This window comes from Gasterosteus aculeatus, chromosome 8 (genome assembly GCF_964276395.1).
Source record: "Gasterosteus aculeatus chromosome 8, fGasAcu3.hap1.1, whole genome shotgun sequence".
NCBI lineage: Eukaryota > Metazoa > Chordata > Actinopteri > Perciformes > Gasterosteidae > Gasterosteus > Gasterosteus aculeatus.
Genome location: NC_135695.1, coordinates 3,255,598 through 3,273,402, shown reverse-complemented (window position 1 = coordinate 3,273,402; position 17,805 = coordinate 3,255,598). Strand labels below are relative to the sequence as shown.

Genomic DNA, 17,805 nt, shown 5'->3' with positions numbered 1-17,805 from the left:
AGTGTGTCTGTGTGTACATCTTAATGTTAGTGTGTCTGTGTGTACATCTTAATGTTAGTGTGTCTGTGTGTACATCTTAATATTAGTGTGTCTGTGTGTACAACTAAATGTTAGTGTGTCTGTGTGTACATCTTAATGTAAGTGTGTACATCTTAATATTAGTGTGTCTGTGTGTACATCTTAATGTTAGTGTGTCTGTGTGTACATCTTAATGTAAGTGTGTACATCTTAATATTAGTGTGTCTGTGTGTACATCTTAATGTTAGTGTGTCTGTGTGTACATCTTAATGTTAGTGTGTCTGTGTGTACATCTTAATGTTAGTGTGTCTGTGTGTAGATCTAAATGTTAGTGTGTCTGTGTGTACATCTTAATGTTAGTGTGTCTGTGTGTACATCTTAATATTAGTGTGTTCAACTACGTGTTAGTTTGTCCCTGAGTACATCTTTGTGTGTGTGTCTGTGTTGTTGTGTGTGTGTTGTGCGTATATCTGAATCATGTGTAGATCTGGAGCTGCTCCTGAGGGGTCGACTCTCAGCGCGTCCTGATGGCGTCCTGTTTGCGTCCTGGTGGTGTGCGGAGACAAGGAGAAGAGACGTGAGGAGGATCATCCGGATGTGAGACAACATTCATAGATCCAATTATTTTAATCTGATGCACCTTCATTTAGTTATTTCATGTTTTAATGTGTGTAAGTCTACATTATATATTTGTGGTTGTTAAATAGTATTTCTGTATATGCTTTTCATGTTTAGTGAGTCTCTGTGCATACCAACATGTTAGAGTGTCTCTGTCTAAGTACTTTTATATCTTTTATATGCATCTCTGTGTACATGTACATGATAACAGCAGGAATCAGAGGTTTAACTCAAGGTACTAACTGTAAATCACAGCTTTCACCACGCGATACACCGACACATCACATCATTCACAGCCGTACGGCTGCAGTCTGTCTGGACTCCTCACTTACCTTCAGCTCTGTTGAGTGCAGCAGAAGGCGTCTTCATCTCCTCTTCACACTCCTGAGGCCTTACGGTTACTTTCTGCAAGTTTCTCTCTGGAAAACTTCAGCGTGTGTAGTTTGAAACTAACTGACTGAATGTGCCACAGACAGTGTTTCTTATGCTGAGGTGAACGGAGCATAGAACATGGAATATAGAACATGGAGCATAGAACATGGAGCTTAGAACATGGAACATGGCGAAATGTTCCATCATGATGTCACGTCTCTATGGTTACAGTGAAGGTATCTTGAATATGGAAATGAGCCTTTAAAGTAAACGTGTGTGTGGACGGTGTATCTGTATTGATGGAGCTCATCCACTTCACATGCTGCATAAAACACTTTGCTCTGTTTGTTTTCTATGACCCGTTCATCTTGATCTTGAAAGCAAACACTTTAAAGAATAAATAAAGAACGATTTATGATTTTGGTCCATTGTTTCTAGTCGGAAATATATAAACTCTTGAATCCGGATGGTTAAACCTCCCGTTCGAGCCCTCGTGTCTGCAGTCGTTATGCTAAGCTAACCAGCGGCTGGCTTTAGCTTCGCGTTGAGCGCACAGGCATGAGAGTAGGGATGAGAATCGTTCGGGGTTTTTTGATACCGATGCTAAACCGACACATTTAAAACCATACCAGTGTCTGAACCCATACATAAAAATGAACAATATAACCTTTGAACAATACCTTAAAAATAGACACATAAAAATCACTTGGCTTCAAACTACAGCTTCGAATTGTTAACTGTTAACTTTAAACTATGAACAATATATGAACTGTTTAAAGAGTATGATTGCAGGGTTTCCCCTCCAACAGCCAGAAGAGTAGTTAATTGGAATTTGGGGAATATTAATAATTTAATTTTAGATTCATGCTGATTGTGCAGGAAGGACAGATATGTAACATATATTGAAAAGCATTTACGTTAGATTGACCTTGTTTGTCTCAAAGCATTGACGTGCAACACAGAAGAGCTGCAGAGGACAGAATGTATTAATTGTATATTTATTTGACCCTTTGTTGCGTAGAATAAAGACAATGCGAAATAAATCAAACTATCTCCCGTCATTTTCGGAAGGAAATTAAGACATTTGTATGCAGCTTAACGACAAACAACACCGAAGGAACGTCGCTTTTCGACTTTAACAACGGCGGGGAAACACGGACTTAAATGAACGTGAATAGAAGGTAGATGAGTAGCGAGCTGTCGTTAGCTGCTGCGAGGACGGAGTCATCACAGTGTTTCAATCAAGTGTTTCAATCGGCTCCGGCACCGAAACCGGAGCTGCGTCCCGGTACGGTAGTTACCGGCTGGCGTGGGCACCGGTCCTCGGTACCCAACAATACATGAGAGGGGTCAAATCAACTATTCCTAAATAAAGGTCTGTGTCTGGTTCAATGTCTGTGCACGTACCTGATTGGGATGTGGGGAGAGAGGCATTTATTCCCTTATAGACCGGACGTAACAGTCCTAAACGTGGGGTTTAAATACCATGATTTTGCATCAGGACCGAGTGAGAAAAGTGGTCGGTGGCAGGTTCGCTTTATCCAAAGCGACTCAGGTTACAATAAGTGCATTTCAACCGTAAGGATACAAACTCAACATGAACATAAAAGTGCAATTTCATCACGGGAAGGTGGCGACGGTTCATGTGACCCGCCGTTCACCTCGTAGGACGGTGGCGATAATCGAAGAGGCGACGCTAAAACAATAAAGGGACATGTGTATCGACCGCGCGCGCTGAATAACCCATTTCTAGTGGCCGGGGTGCGGAGGGGCTGCGGGGCGGGGGGCTGCTGTCAGTCCGCTGGCGCTCTCTCTCCGCTCGCTGCGGTCGGTTATCAAAACGTTGCCCAAATGACCCTTTTCAGACTTTATGAACAAATACAGAATACATTAGTGTTAATTTGTAAATAATCGCATTAAGACACACGTCACTTTTTTTTATTGAAGGCGCTGCGCTACTTGCAGGTCGCTGTGTTGTGCCCGATTCTCAATAAATACAAACAATGATTTACGGCGAACCCGTGGCAGGGAAGGTACTCATTAACATGTCATTTGCATGAGGAGGCGGGTCCATGTCTCTACCACCGACCACAGGAAGAACCGGCCACCGACCACCGGAACCTGCCGCCCGGACAAAGGAACCGGCCACCGACCACTTTTCACACCCGGCGTCACTCTCTTGTTGGCTTTCCTTACAACCGGCGTTGCTCTCGTGCGAGGATCCGCCTAAGCTGATAAGCCAATCAGCGAGACTTTTTCAGCGCTCCGCCAGCAATTAGACGAAGCCCGTCGGGGTCACCGCCAGAACTAGGCCGAGTGCGTCAGCCCAGTGGCCCGGAGACCAAAGTCAGTCATTTGTTTACCTGACACCATCCCCAAATACAAAACCGCAAATTAGTATAAATCATCAACTGTTTACAAACTAAAACGACTTGTAGGACTTATACATGGAATTAGCTAAGCTGCATTATTCATTTTTCTCTTTAAAATATGGTTTTAGTTTGGCCACAAACAACCTCGCAGCCCTAGTTTGAGCTCATTCAGTTAAAACCTTCTTCGAGTCCACCGACTCCATCCAAACGTGCAGAACCCTGTGACTTCTCACGAGACCTTTTCATCCCGTGCATGGAACAGGAAACCGGGTCGGAGACGGCCCGGCAGCAGGACCAGAGGAGAGTGAGGTGGTTCGACCTCTCTAAGCCTCTTACGCGGGCTGTAAATCTTCGTGCAGCCGGTCAGCAGGACTCCTGTTGGCTCTGATCATGATGATTTAATCCCTCGTGGAAAAGGGTTACAGGTGTGTCCTCCTGCCAGTCACACGGTCAAGTGGAGCGAACAGAAAAACAAGCGCGCAGGGCATGGACAAGCTTCTGTTACCAGAGGAGGAGGAGGAGGCGCGCTGGGACCACAGTTCGCATGCTCCGGGAGAGGCCGAGAGGACGATGGGGGATCGGGTGAAGACTGTCTTCCATGGGACGGAGACCTTCTGGAGTACCGCGAAGGGTTACTTGAAGAGGAACGGGCTGCTGACGCTGTCCATCATCTCCGTGGTCACGGGCTGCACGCTGGGCTTCACGCTGAGGGGAACTCATCTGTCCACACAGGTAACGTTTGAATCACCTGCCGGGACTCAAAGCATCTGTCTCAATATGTCAACAACACTGGACATTTAACCTCATGTCCTCCACCGCTGGGCCTTGCAACACAGATCCCACGAAGATATACCTGCAACACACTTCTTCCATACTCACATACAACATATATCTTTAATGCCGTCCATTAAACTGTAGGTGGGGACAATTATTTTCACATTTCAGCTCCCAAATGAAACAACAGGTTAGTTGATCACTTGACATGTAAATCAATGCGCACACGTGTTACTCATGCTTATATTTAATTCATTATTTAATGAATTATTACCAGAAATCAGAATCAGGAATAAGGAACATTTATTGGCAAAATATATTGGACATACAAGGAATTTGACATGGCAGTTGTGCATAACATTAAGACTCTAAGACACTGGGACAATAGACAATAAGACCAATGACATGCAAAAAAAAATGGCATTTTTTACATGATGACTCATTCATGTTACTATTATTGGTTACTGCAATTGCAATTGCCATTAAGAAGTTTACAATACATATGACATTATCATGCTGATGTGTTTTGTATGTGAAACCTCAAAAGCAGCTCTCAGAAAGTACCTAATAATTGTACCTGTGTATTTTCCACAAATACTTATAGTTGACTCTTGGACAAACAAGACATTTACCAAGTCTTATCCATGACTGGGAAATTATATAGAATTAAAAAAAAACATAAATAATAATAAACAGTTTATGATAATTAAAAAATGATTATATTTATAGTTTATAGTCCAAAGAGTTAATTTATTGAGTAACGTTTAGGAACTAAAATAAATAAAGTAAGGATACACAGTCACTGGGACGTGGTGTGGATCTCCCTGAATTATATTTAAACAATAGTATATGAAGCTCAAGTTAAAATAGTACAAGTAGAGCTGTAAACTGTTTTTCCAGGAATGATTGATCCGTCTCAGGTCGACTTTATTCAACTCCGGCTGGAAATAGAAAGTGAAACACGAGGCTCACATGATGACTTGTGACTTGTTACCGCAGCACAGAAGATTATGAATTCAGAGCCTTCAGTCACATGCTGACATCTGTGTTGACCAAGCACCAAATCTGTGGTTTCTTTGTTTCCCATCATCTTTTATTTCTTGTCATGTTCTTAACATGAATTGGATGAAATTATCTTAGTGTATTTCAGAGTAATAGAAGTACTTTGTTTTTAAATGAATTTCATGTTCATCCCAATAAGCAAAGTACCGTCAGCATCATCATCATTCCCCTTCCCATCATTTCCCTCTGACATCTGAATCTTTTAACCATCGGAACAGAAACTCACGGACGTCTCTATGAAGCCAACGTAAAGAAATAGTCTGTACAGTACTTCTTTAATAAAGTTTGTATATCTCTTTACGAAAATTTTAAAATGTGCTTAAAATACCAGATTAAACGTACCTGGGCATTTATCTATTATGAATGAGTGAGCTGCAGGTGTGTGCTGCATTCTGTCTGCAGCTCAGGGTTTTCTGTTGGACTCGTATACGTCCAAAAAAAAAAAAATGAAACAGATAAAGTGAAGTTTTTACTGCTGGGGTATTTATCTGGCGGTTATTCCCTATATACTACAGTTGTGGTTTTCAAAATCAGATTAATTAGATGCTTATGTGTCCTATAATGTGTAATGTATTGTTTTTGATACTTTTTGTGGTTGTTTTATGTTTCAAACCCTTGTTGTCACATTCAAATTGAAGGTAAACGTTACACGAGGATAATAAATCTGCTGTAGAGGCTTCTACTAACCCTCCACTGGAAGTTCACAGCTTTTGTTTTGAAATGTTGACGTGAGACGTATTTCATCATTGCAGGCGAAGATCTACTTCTCCTTTCCCGGAGAGCTGCTGATGAGGATGCTGAAGATGCTCATCCTTCCTCTCATCACGTCTAGGTGGGTCAACCGTCAAAATTGGGTTCAAGACCCCTAGTGAAGTTCCCTCCCGTCATGATTCATGAGGAAATAATCCTAGACGCGTGCGTCAATGTTATCTGGGTTTTTCAGTGGTCAATTTTATTTTCTCCAGTCTCAGTGTGTGTGTGTGTGTTGTTGTTATTCTGCAGAATCTTGGTGTTGTTTTCAAGCCGCTGCCTTCAGATGTCTGCAGATATTATGAATAATGAACTAAAGGAGAAACTCTTCATACAGAATAAGACTAGGCGGAAAGATGGAGGGTTGGAACAGTTCAGGGCGACTCTGGAGGTCGCTGTGTATTTAAGCTTGGCGAGTAAAACGGATCAGATCAGGACGTCTCGGCACAATCCATCCAATGGTTGTTGAAATAGTTGACTCTCATGACGCGTTATCTTTGTGGAACAAGACTTTTAACGGTTAACTGTACAAAATGACGTGAAAAGTCTAGGCAAGCTGTCTCCCCCTGCACCCACTCGTTATGCTGAGCTAGGCTAAATGTGCCCTGGACCTCTCTTTGTCCTGAACACACACATGAACTAAATGTCCCCCTAATCCAACATGGTCCCTTCCCTCTGCTGGTCTGTTTGTGCAGTTTGATGTCGGGTCTGTCGTCGATGGAGTCGAAGGCGTGCTGTCGGATAGGCGTCCTGACCGTCACCTACTACCTGTGGACCACCTTCATCGCCGTGGTGGTCGGCATCGTGCTCGTCCTCATCATCAAACCCGGCGTGGGGACAGAGATGGAGAGCAACCGGCTGGGAGGGGGACCCGTGATGACATCGGCCGACGCCCTGCTCGACCTCATCAGGTGAGAAACGTTTTCAGGCCTTAAAGGGTTTATTTTATTTTAAATATATTCTTCTGAAATACGAATGGAAAGAATTCATTCACTTTGGAGGCACGTGTGGGTTATGTTGTTTTTTGCAGCTGACATAAACACTGAAGATAAACACTTCCCATCACAACACTGTAAACTCTTTTCACTCTTTCATCATTTTGAGAAAAAGGTAAAAGCACACATTTCCTATTTTCAAAAAGAGCCTGCCAATTAGCTCCAGTGAGTCAGATTTTGCATTTTACATATCAGTAAAGTAAATAACAACTCCTTGACAGTTGGTCAAACAAAACTTTGATTTTTTTCCAACGCTGCCAGTCAGCTGCACAACACAACGATCAACAAATCGTAGAAAAACACAACGGACCCACTCACATCAATCCAATTACAGACGGGGCTGATTTGTATATTTTTAGTAATCCTGCACTATGAGTAACAGATTAGCCGAGTCAGCGGCGGTGTGAAGCAATGATCTCAGCTGCGGCACCTTGGCAGACTCTTCAGCGTGCCATTGACCTCGTTCCCTGACCTCAGTCAGTTGATCTTCTAAGCTGTCTCCATCCGGACTCCACGTTTGACATTTGAACTTCTGTACCTCTGGAATAACAATCTTGTGTTTCCTTGGTCCTCTGCAGAAATATGGTTCCCTCCAATTTGATAGAAGCCACGTTTCAGCAGGTAACGCCACAGCCACGACTCGTTCAGGTGACAAAGACCTTACCATGAAACTTGTGTCACCATCCCGTCTGTGTCTCCCCAGTACAAAACGGACCTGGTTCCCATCCTCAAAGTCCCAGCCATAACCGTGCTGCCCAACTTTGTCTACGTCATCCCCGATGACAGCGACCCTAAAGGTCGGATGGTGTTCCTGGAGCTGACTCCGCCTCCGGATGTCACCTACAAGACAAGTCCCGGCAGCAGCCAACAGATGAACGTCCTGGGCATTGTCATCTTCTCCGCCACCATGGGTGAGGTGGGCGTAGTCCTCGGGGTCTGACGTTATTATTACGTTCCAATTTCATCTTTGACGTTCTCTTCCATCCTGTAATGTGTCATAGTTGTTAAACAGATCAGATTTCTGCAATTTCCTTTTTTTTCCCACTTCAGTAGTGCTTCCCTCTTTTATTGGGAAGTTTGAAGAAGATCTGTGCCTGTTAATTCCAGCTTGTGAAACAAGCTCAGAGGGATATTTATCACTTTAGAAATGTAGAAAATTAAATAATGTCTATTAGCAAAGAAGACCTTCCACAAACTAAAAGGATAAAAGACTATTGAGACATACAGAGTTGTCCCCATTTCACTGGACACAATCACATGGCTTCATTATCAGACGGTTGATGATGCTGCTTATAATAATGTACAAACTATTTTGTTGCAGGCCTGTTGCTGGGCAGAATGGGAGAGCGAGGGACTCCCCTTATCAGTGTATGCCAGTGTATCAACGAGTGCGTCATGAAGATCATTAACGCTGCCGTCTGGTGAGAACAATACTCTGAATGTGCGGTATCAGGACAAACTTTATTCCTTTAGCTCGACAACTGTTGACACTCTGCTAAACACGTAAATCATCCCAATGTGTTTCGCCATGTCCTCTCAGGTACTTCCCTTTCGGGATCATCTTCCTAGTGGCGGGGAAGATTCTGGACATGCAGGACCCGAGCACGCTGGGGAAGAAGCTGGGCTGGTACGGCATCACCGTGCTCGCTGGCCTCTTCGTCCACGGACTCATCCTGCTCCCTTTCTTCTTCTTCGTCCTCACCAGGAAGAACCCCTTCACCTTCATCCGGGGGCTGCTGCAGGCCATGGTGATCGCCCTGGCTACCTCTTCCAGGTTAGGGACAGTCTTGCTCTAATCTGTGGAAGCGTTCATGTTTTACTTCTTGTTTTTGTCTTTTCTCAGCTCTGCCACGCTGCCCATCACCATGAAGTGTTTGTTGGAAAACTGCAATGTTGACCGGCAGATCGCCCGATTCGTCCTCCCTGTGGGCGCCACCATCAATATGGACGGCACAGCGCTTTACGAGGCGGTGGCGGCTATTTTCATTGCTCAGGTTAATGACTATGAGCTGGACTTTGGCCAGTTGGTCACCATCAGGTAAGCCAACACAAACTGCTGAACAATGAAGGATGTTTTTTTTATGATGGATGAGAAGATATAATAATAATCTCAATATGTGAATGTTTGTAATCATAAAAGCTTTTACATTCATTCATTCATTTAATTTGAACAATCTCAATTCTGTGGGGGGGAATCAATACGAAGCTCGATGATCGATAAAACAGCTTTGTTTGCCGTAAATGTGCGAAATAATCATACTAAAATGTAATAAAATGTTCTATTTACTGTTACCAGATTCCAATTCAAATCTTTATAATGCCAAAAAACAAGGCTACCCATTAGTGCAATATAAATATTTCAACTATTTTAAAGCACGCTCTCAGTCTGACCGTATTTTTTATTAACATGAATGAATTTACTATAAGTAAAGGCCTTAATAAAGCTCTTATTGATAATACAGACCGTTTATTGGACCCTTTTCTTCAGATTAAAACTCGGTCAGTGTTATTTTGTTTGTCAACGGTCAGAAAACTTTGCAATGTAGCGCGTCTTTCAGTCCGGACATTTGGACGTTTCAGTTTATTCAAAGCAAAGTTACAGGTGGGAAAGCTCCAACCGATAGAGAGCGGTCCATTGAGGACAGGTGGTCTCTATCCAGAACAAGCGTACACATTTTTCACTTAATTTCTAATGTAAAAACATATTTTTCTTTCGGAACAACTACAATAAGTAGTAGCATACAAAAAGTATTTTCAGGCTTTTGCCGGAATCGGACAAGCAACAAACAAAGAGCTACGGTGGCCTATGAGGAACGGAAGCCTTTGGATTAATCACTCGCGCTCCATTTGACTCTTTCTTCTGTATTCCTAATGAAGCATCACGGCTACAGCTGCCAGCATCGGTGCGGCAGGTATCCCCCAGGCCGGTCTGGTTACTATGGTGATTGTACTGACATCAGTGGGCCTACCGCCAGATGACATCACACTTATCGTGGCCATTGACTGGATTCTGTAAGTTTACAGTTCTCATTATGAAAAGTCTATTTCTGTGCAGTTTAGTATTTATTTAAACTTAGTGAAGATATAATTATGCTTACATGCAATTGCATGAAATTTAACTGAATGTTATTAAAATCTATGAGTAAATTGCAAAGGAACACTGTATTAAGAATTACCCTTTGCAATTTTCAAAATGTTGTGAGTGCCTGAATGACACATGCAAGGGCAGCAAGACACCAGATAAAATAAGAATTTCCCTTCCAATGTCCACTTGATTAAAGATGGTCTTCATTTTAAAATAATCTGGGGCAGGTCAGGGGGTTACAAGTGGCCAAGTGGGTGGGTCTCATTCAGTTACTTTACTCTCCACTGCTGCCAAGTGTCAATCATCCCAGTCAATAAAACAAAGGATGTAAATAAAGTCTAAAATACTTCCACTACTACTTAGAAACGCGTGTCCACAGTCGTTTTGTTACCTTCTCATTGTGTTTGTGCAGTGACAGGTTTCGAACCATGATCAACGTTCTGGGTGACGCTCTAGCGGCGGGAATAATCGCCCACCTCTGTCAGAAAGATTTCCCCCTCAGTGGTGCAGGAAAGGTAAAAATAGATATATATAATTTACAATTTTGACTTTTAAAGACGGTTCGGACCTGAATGTGTTTTTGCAAATGTGAACACAATAAGATGAAGTAAATATATCAGGAAATGAATTTAAAACATTCATATCTAAAACTAAATATCTCTCTAACTTCTGATTGGAAACATCAAGCTGTTACTCATTCACTTGTTGATGCCTGTAGGTTGAATTAGATTACAGCAGTAGATTACATTTTACTCAAATTTGGACAGTAATTACAGATTAGACTTTTGAGACTTTGAGAAATATGTCAAGAACTCACAAATGACTTCAAAGGGCCAAGCAAACATGCCTTCCAGTAGGTTGGCAATAAAATATACACAAATGACTAAGTACTGGTAAAAAACATGCAAACATGTTCTGCCCTTTTATCATGTACCACTTTACTTCAGTGCACTAAAAATATAAATCGCTGTTGTTCTTTCAGGCGCATGCTCATTATGGCATTATTGTTATTTTTGCTGGTCATCATACAAAGAAACAAAGGACACAGACGATTCGGGAGATGGAGTTTTTTTTTTTTAATCTCCGTTTGGTGATCTTTGGGTCAGGGTTAGGGTTAAACAATATGAATCAAAAGTGTCCATATGGGAATCTAACGTGTGTTTTTGTGTGATTCCTCCCCAGCCTGTACCGTCGTACGGGACACAGAATCCTCACGCTCACAACAACTCTCACAGCGTAGATGTGCCAATGACAGAGATCCACACAGACAAAGACAGTATGTTCGATACAATGGGCGACCCATTGGGCGGGAGTCACCCGCACACAGTCTATTACAACATCTGTCAGGTGTGATCGGACCGGACCTCCTCAAAACACCACTGAGTCTTGTGAAAACGTCCCGTGCCATCTTCTGAGCAGCAGCAGCTGCTTTATGTTCAATTTCGGTGACAAGAACCTCAAGAACTTGATTTGCAGCTTTGTTCTTGTGCTGACTGAGGAACAAGAAAACAATGGCTACAAGGACCAAGGCACCATTTGAAGGGAAACTAGCCATCAAGTCAGACTGCATTTAAAAAGTGGAAGATTTGGTTAATATCAACCAGAGGAATCAAACAGGATCTCTGGTTGACAGGATGTACAGGACTCTGCACCAGAGGATCATTGGTACATGGCACTCTCCAAGGTGCAACTGCAGGTTCATCATTTGGTGTGACAGCGCCCGCTAGAAGCTGTACAAATTGCCATGGCATTTTTTAGGACAAAATAATCTACCCCAATACCTCTTCGGTACTGATCACAGCAGAAGACGGAACTTCACGTTTCAATAGCCTCAACTCTGGTCATGAGCTTTTGGGAGATTGAGGATAGCTCGGAGGAGCCAGATGAGCTGGCTGGGGGTGTCGGAATATCTCCGGAGACCCTCTTTTTTAGATTATTTCTAGGCACGTTCAACTGACAGAAGACTTTGGGCACACCCAGAACCCACCAGAATGGATTGTGTATCTCATCAGACCTGGGCAAATCTTGGGATCCTCCAACTGGAGCTGTAAGATATTCGGATACCTTCACTGCTTTGCAAGCAGCAGACATCAACGCTTCTAAGCATGCCTACCCTTGGGCTTCGCAGTTGGCTCGACTCTACCCAGAACAAAATGTCCTGATCCCATCTTTTTAGAGGTAGATCAGTGTCTCAATTATTTGTCAGAGCAACAAATCCACCTCTAGTTTGAGATAAAGGTACCTTTGAACTGGGAATTGAAAACTCTACGACCTCTGAACATGTTTTTTTGGTGTTTTATCGGAGATCCTCCAAAGAGACATACTTTTTTGTGCTGCTATTTGTTCCTCAAGTTCACAACACTTTTGCTCTCTCTGAAAGTTCAACAAACCTGAACTATGTATTTGATTGGCGGGTGGTCATTGCTGCCTGCACTCAGACTTGGTTGAAGGGTTAAAGGCTTATCTGTCCAATCCAACGGCATCCAAGTGCCCTTCATCTTGCAGACTCAACTTTCTTCTTTCTCTGTGTCGTTTGTATTTCACAGCATGCTGGCATGCGTTTGAACTGGCTTCACTTGAACCGGCATTATTTCTTCCTATTGTATTTGTCTTGACTTGTGTTGGAAGGGGAACAAAGTGCTGTTGGGATTATGGAAATTTTACCAGAGTTGGTTCCCACGAACAGATGCTTGTTTGGGTTTAGTTACAACGCAATCACTTAATGGTGTTACCTCAAGTTGTTTACAAAGGATTTAGCTACATCTGAGATTGAGATGAGTTCGACCAACACTTTGAGGTAACTAAATGTTGGCTTTTTATTTAATTGCTGCAAAATTGTTTTCACTTACAAGTTACTAAAAATGATGGTTTAGATTAAGACGGTTAGGATAAATGAAATACCTTTAAAGACACTAAAACTCATGATACCTTCAATATTCAAATCATTTTAGTGAAAACATAGACCTGCCTTAATGAGCGTGGACCGTCTGTTGTTTTAATCCACAAACCTCAATGTTTATCTGCCAATGCACACTGACAAACTACAGCATTTTCAAAACACTTTTTATCAAACCATACTTGTTTGTGTTTTTTTATATGAAATAGTCAAGTATTTTTATTGAATTTGTTTGTTTTTGAAAAATAAATATGTTAATATTAATTTTGCTGATGCTATCTTTCCTAGATTTATAAAGACATGCCCGAACCACACGGCAACCTCCGGTTCCACTGAGTGAAGCCGGAGTGGAAATGTCTTAGTGCATGCATTCTCCCGGCTGACCAGCAGGGGTTGACTCCTCTCGTTGCGACAAGTAATCTGAAGTCTATGAGAAAATAACACTGCCCGTCACTTGATTTTTTCCATCAGTAAACATTCTAAACACTCGTTGGGCGTATGGTGCCTGTTCACTCGCGCTACCACAGCTGTACCTGGCGTCTCTATGTCAATCCTCCGCACTACAAATGAGGTAACCTCCGCTCATTGTTGCGAAAACAACAACATGGCGATGGCAGTAACCCAAGATGACAACTTGAAGCTTCAAAACGGCAGCTGGTTGTTTTTCTTACTGTCACACCTGTATGTCAAGTTGCGTTTTTGTCCTGTCTCCAGTTGTTTTTTGACTTCCTGTTTTATTTTGGAAACTAACTCCCTCTCGTTTCAGGTCCCTTGCCCTTCCTCATGTGTCACCAGTCTGATTGTCTCCCCTGATTCCTGATTGTGTCCACCTGTTCCCACAACTCCCTCATGGGTACTTATAGTCTGCGTCGCCCCTTGTCCTGTGCCAGTGTGTCTTGTTGTTTTGCCCTGCACACCAGCCCTCACGTCACGAGTCAAGTCAAGTCCGATAACGTTTGTCACGTCCTTTTGATCCCTGTTACATTTCCTCGTTTAAGAGAGATTTTGAGTTTTTGCCTTTTGAATTTTGATCTCAACCTTTTTTCCTCATTAAGAGAGATTTTGAGTTTTTTCCTTTTGAACTTTGATCGCGACCTTTGTTTCCTCGTTAAGAGAGATTTTCAGTTTTTTCTTGTTATTAATAAAAAGCAATATCAGCTGAACCCTCTGCGTCCGAGTCCTCCTCCTTCCTGCCTGACAGTACACACTGGCCAGAATGGACTCGGCAGAGAAGGACCAGCTGACGGAGGCGCTGCGCGCTCAAGCATCAAGACTGGCGCAGCATGAAGACCTTGTTGCTGACCTCGATCGAGGGGTTCGGGGACTTGCTCAAAGCCAGGAGGGGTTTAAGACTGCCATGACCACGCAGGTGGGACTCCTAAACAGTCAGGTAGAACAAATTCTCACCTTGCTCTCCAGGAACCCCGCGGCTTCTCCCGAACAACCCCCCACGTCGTCTGAGCCCCCTCCCGTAGCCACACCAGCAGATGCGTGCACGAGGCTGGCACCTCCGGAACGATACTCCGGAACCATCGGACAAAGTAGGTCCTTCATCATTGAATGTGAAATGCACTTCGAGCACTCTCCGATGCACTTTCCCACAGAACGGTCCAAGGTTGCCTTCATGATGTCCCATCTCACGGGAAGGGCCAAGGCATGGGCCACCGCTGAGTGGGCTAGGAGTTCGGCAGTTTGCTCATCACCAAAGAAGTTTGCCGACGCTCTCAGACTTGTTTTTGACCCTGTGGCAACAGACCGAGAAAGGGCTCGTGAGCTCAGTCAGATAAAGCAAGGTGGACAGTCCGTTTGTGAATACGCCATACGTTTTCGCACCCTGGCGATGGAGAGTGGGTGGAACACCACGTCCCTCTACGATGTTTTTCTGAGAGGGCTCTCCGACCAGATCCAGGACCTCTTGGTCCCATTGGACCTGCCTCTGGACCTCGATTCCCTCATCGCCCTCGCCATCCGTACCGACAACCGCCTACAGGAACGGAGGCGGCAGCGTGGGCCCAGAGGGACACCCGCTGCACCTGGCTCTTCCCCGACGCTCTGGGGCGCCGCATCGCGTCAAACCTCCCCTGAGCGACTCTCAAGAACCCGTGCCGGAGGCGAGGAGGAGCCCATGCAGATGGGGAGGGCCCGGCTCTCTCAAGAGGAACGACAGCGACGCTACCAGGAGGGCAGATGCTTTTACTGCGGCGAGCGTGGCCACCTCATCACCGCCTGTCCAGTAAAGGCCAACCAGTCGGTGAGTCAAGTCGCCGAAGTAACTCCTACTCCACGCCGATTGACCACAGTGAGGATTAAGCACCGGGATAAGAACCTAGAGCTGAGGGTATTGATTGACTCAGGGGCAGATGAGAGCCTAATCGACTGGGGGTTAGCACAAAGACTGGGGCTTCGGGTTGACCCATTGAGTAAACCGGTTAAAGCGAGCGCACTTAATGGAAGTGCATTGTTCACTATAACCCATGTTACAGAACCGGTGGAGCTTCGCATCACCAATCACTGGGAGCGCATACCGCTGTATTTAATACACTCACCTCTGCACCATCTCATCCTCGGGTTCCCATGGTTAATTCATCACAACCCACACATAAACTGGCGCACCGGGGACATTATGGTATGGGGGGAGGGTTGTAGGACCCAATGTCGGGAATCATGCCCCCAAGGGAAGAACCCCACGCTAAATCGTGTCGTCACTCACCCTGTCACAGACTCGGAGATCACCAATCTGACTCAAGTTCCAAGCTGCTACCACCACCTCGCTGAGGTTTTTAGTAAGAGCAAGGCCACAGCTCTACCACCTCATCGCCCGTTCGACTGCGCCATTGACCTTCTGCCCGGCTCCACCATCCCGAAGGGCCGTCTTTACTCTGTTTCCGGGCCCGAGAGGCAGGCCATGAAGGACTACATCGAATCCTCCCTGAGGGCGGGGTTGATCCGACCTTCCTTCGTCCCCAGCAGGGGCAGGTTTTTTCTTTGTTGGAAAGAAGGATGGAACCCTTCGCCCCTGCATTGACTACAGCCCGCTTAACGACATAACCGTTAAGAACAGATACCCTCTACCTCTCATGACCTCAGTATTCGACCAGCTTCAACAGGCGCAGATTTTTACCAAACTGGACTTACGCAACGCCTATCACCTGGTTCGCATTAGGGAAGGGGATGAGTGGAAAACGGCATTCAACACGCCGTCTGGACATTATGAATACCTGGTCATGCCCTTTGGTCTCACAAACGCCCCAGCAGTTTTTCAAGCGATGATAAACGATGTGTTAAGAGACTTTTTAGACCAGTTTGTGTATGTGTATTTAGATGACATTCTGATTTATTCCCCCGACCTAAACACCCATAGGAACCATGTTGAACTCGTCCTGCAACGTCTCTTAGACAACGGGTTATATGTGAAGGCGGAAAAGAGTGAATTTCATGCCGATACTGTCGCCTTCCTGGGCTTTATCGTAGCCCCTGGGAGGGTTCAGATGGATCCGGCTAAAGTAAGCGCGGTAGTAGAGTGGCCAACTCCTGATAGCCGCAAGAAGGTACAGCAATTTCTCGGTTTTGCTAACTTTTACAGGCGGTTTATCAGAGGCTTCAGCGCGACAGCAGCCCCGCTCCATGCTCTTACCTCCCCGCAGGTGGCGTTTCACTGGTCCGCCGAGGCAGACGCAGCCTTCCAGGAGCTTAAGCGGCGCTTCACTACAGCACCCATCCTCACGCTCCCTGATCCGGCTCGCCAGTTTGTGGTGGAGGTGGACGCCTCCAATAATGGGATCGGGGCCATTCTCTCCCAGCGAGCAGAGTCTGACAACAAGCTTCATCCTTGTGCCTTCCTGTCGCGACGACTGACTGCAGCGGAGCGGAACTACGACGTGGGAGATCGTGAGCTGCTGGCAGTGAAGGCGGCGCTGGAGGAGTGGCGGCACTGGCTCGAGGGGGCACAGCACCCTTTTTTAGTTTGGACAGACCACAAGAACCTGCAGTACATCAAGAAGGCCAAGCGTTTGAATTCCCGTCAAGCCCGCTGGTCCTTGTTTTTTAACCGTTTTGATTTTTCCCTTTTCCTACAGACCGGGATCAAGAAACACCAAGCCTGATGCCTTATCCCGTCTTTTCAGCCCGGAGCCCGTGGCCAGGGAACCTGAGCCCATCCTCCCACTACACTGTGTGGTTGGAGCGGTTACCTGGCCTATAGAGACCAAGGTGAAGCAGGCCAACGGTGAGACCCCCCCACCTCGTGGGTGCCCAGATAATCGTCTGTTTGTCCCTATTAATCTGCGCCCACAGGTGATCCACTGGGCTCACTCGTCTTTGCTCACCTGCCATTCGGGCGTACGTCGGACCATGTTCGCCATCACGCAGAGGTTCTGGTGGCCGTCCATGGAGCCGGAGGTCAGGGAGTACGTTGAGGCATGCTCCGTCTGCGCCAGGAACAAGAACTCCTCCAGAGCCCGCGCAGGCTTGCTACAGCCGCTGCCCATCCCGTCCCGGCCGTGGGCAGAGATCTCGATGGATTTTGTCACGGGGCTACCGACCTCCAAGGGGAACACCACGGTGTTGACCGTGGTGGATAGATTTTCAAAGATGGCACACTTCCTAGCCCTACCCAAGCTGCCCACCGCTAAAGAGACCGCTATCTGCATGATGAACAACGTGTTTAGGATCCACGGGTTCCCCAGAGACATTGTGTCCGATAGGGGGCCCCAGTTTGTCTCGCGGTTCTGGCAGGAGTTCTGTAAGCTCATCGGAGCCACAGCTAGCCTCACATCGGGGTACCATCCCGAGGCCAACTGACAGACGGAGCGCCTCAATCAACAACTGGAAACCAGCCTCCGGTGCCTGGTGGCCCAGAGCCCT

General features: G+C 45.3%; 2 protein-coding genes across 3 annotated transcripts; both read left to right on the top strand.

The window, feature by feature from the left end:
* Positions 1–1,997: 1,997 nt before the first annotated feature.
* On the top strand, positions 1,998–14,105 carry LOC120823885 (excitatory amino acid transporter 5). Of its 2 annotated transcripts, XM_078108024.1 has the most exons (12): positions 1,998–4,112; positions 5,969–6,048; positions 6,662–6,877; positions 7,540–7,582; positions 7,665–7,872; positions 8,283–8,382; positions 8,502–8,588; positions 8,667–8,735; positions 8,805–8,999; positions 9,839–9,973; positions 10,459–10,561; positions 11,229–11,399. In XM_078108024.1, exons 1-12 carry the CDS (start codon positions 3,867–3,869, stop codon positions 11,397–11,399), a joined length of 1,653 nt encoding a protein of 550 aa, XP_077964150.1. In that variant the 5' UTR covers positions 1,998–3,866. The 2 variants fall into 2 exon arrangements, with proteins under 2 accessions (XP_077964150.1, XP_040040276.2); XM_040184342.2 differs by having other exon boundaries at positions 8,502–8,735; positions 11,229–14,105.
* LOC144411417 (uncharacterized) lies at positions 14,097–17,053 on the top strand. Its single transcript, XM_078108025.1, has 2 exons — positions 14,097–15,193; positions 16,587–17,053. Exons 1-2 carry the CDS (start codon positions 14,159–14,161, stop codon positions 17,043–17,045), a joined length of 1,494 nt encoding a protein of 497 aa, XP_077964151.1. The 5' UTR covers positions 14,097–14,158; the 3' UTR covers positions 17,046–17,053.
* Positions 17,054–17,805: the final 752 nt, after the last annotated feature.

Bases quoted from the DNA above. Each gene is read 5' to 3' on its own strand.
- LOC144411417 (XM_078108025.1), top strand. From the start codon at position 14,159: ATGGACTCGGCAGAGAAGGACCAGCTGACGGAGGCGCTGCGCGCTCAA. The intron at 15,194-16,586 runs GTGAGTCAAGTC...ACCTCCCCGCAG, and splicing joins CAGTAAAGGCCAACCAGTCG to GTGGCGTTTCACTGGTCCGC.
- LOC120823885 (XM_040184342.2), top strand. From the start codon at position 3,867: ATGGACAAGCTTCTGTTACCAGAGGAGGAGGAGGAGGCGCGCTGGGAC. The intron at 6,049-6,661 runs GTGGGTCAACCG...CTGTTTGTGCAG, and splicing joins CTTCCTCTCATCACGTCTAG to TTTGATGTCGGGTCTGTCGT. The intron at 7,583-7,664 runs GTAACGCCACAG...GTGTCTCCCCAG, and splicing joins TAGAAGCCACGTTTCAGCAG to TACAAAACGGACCTGGTTCC.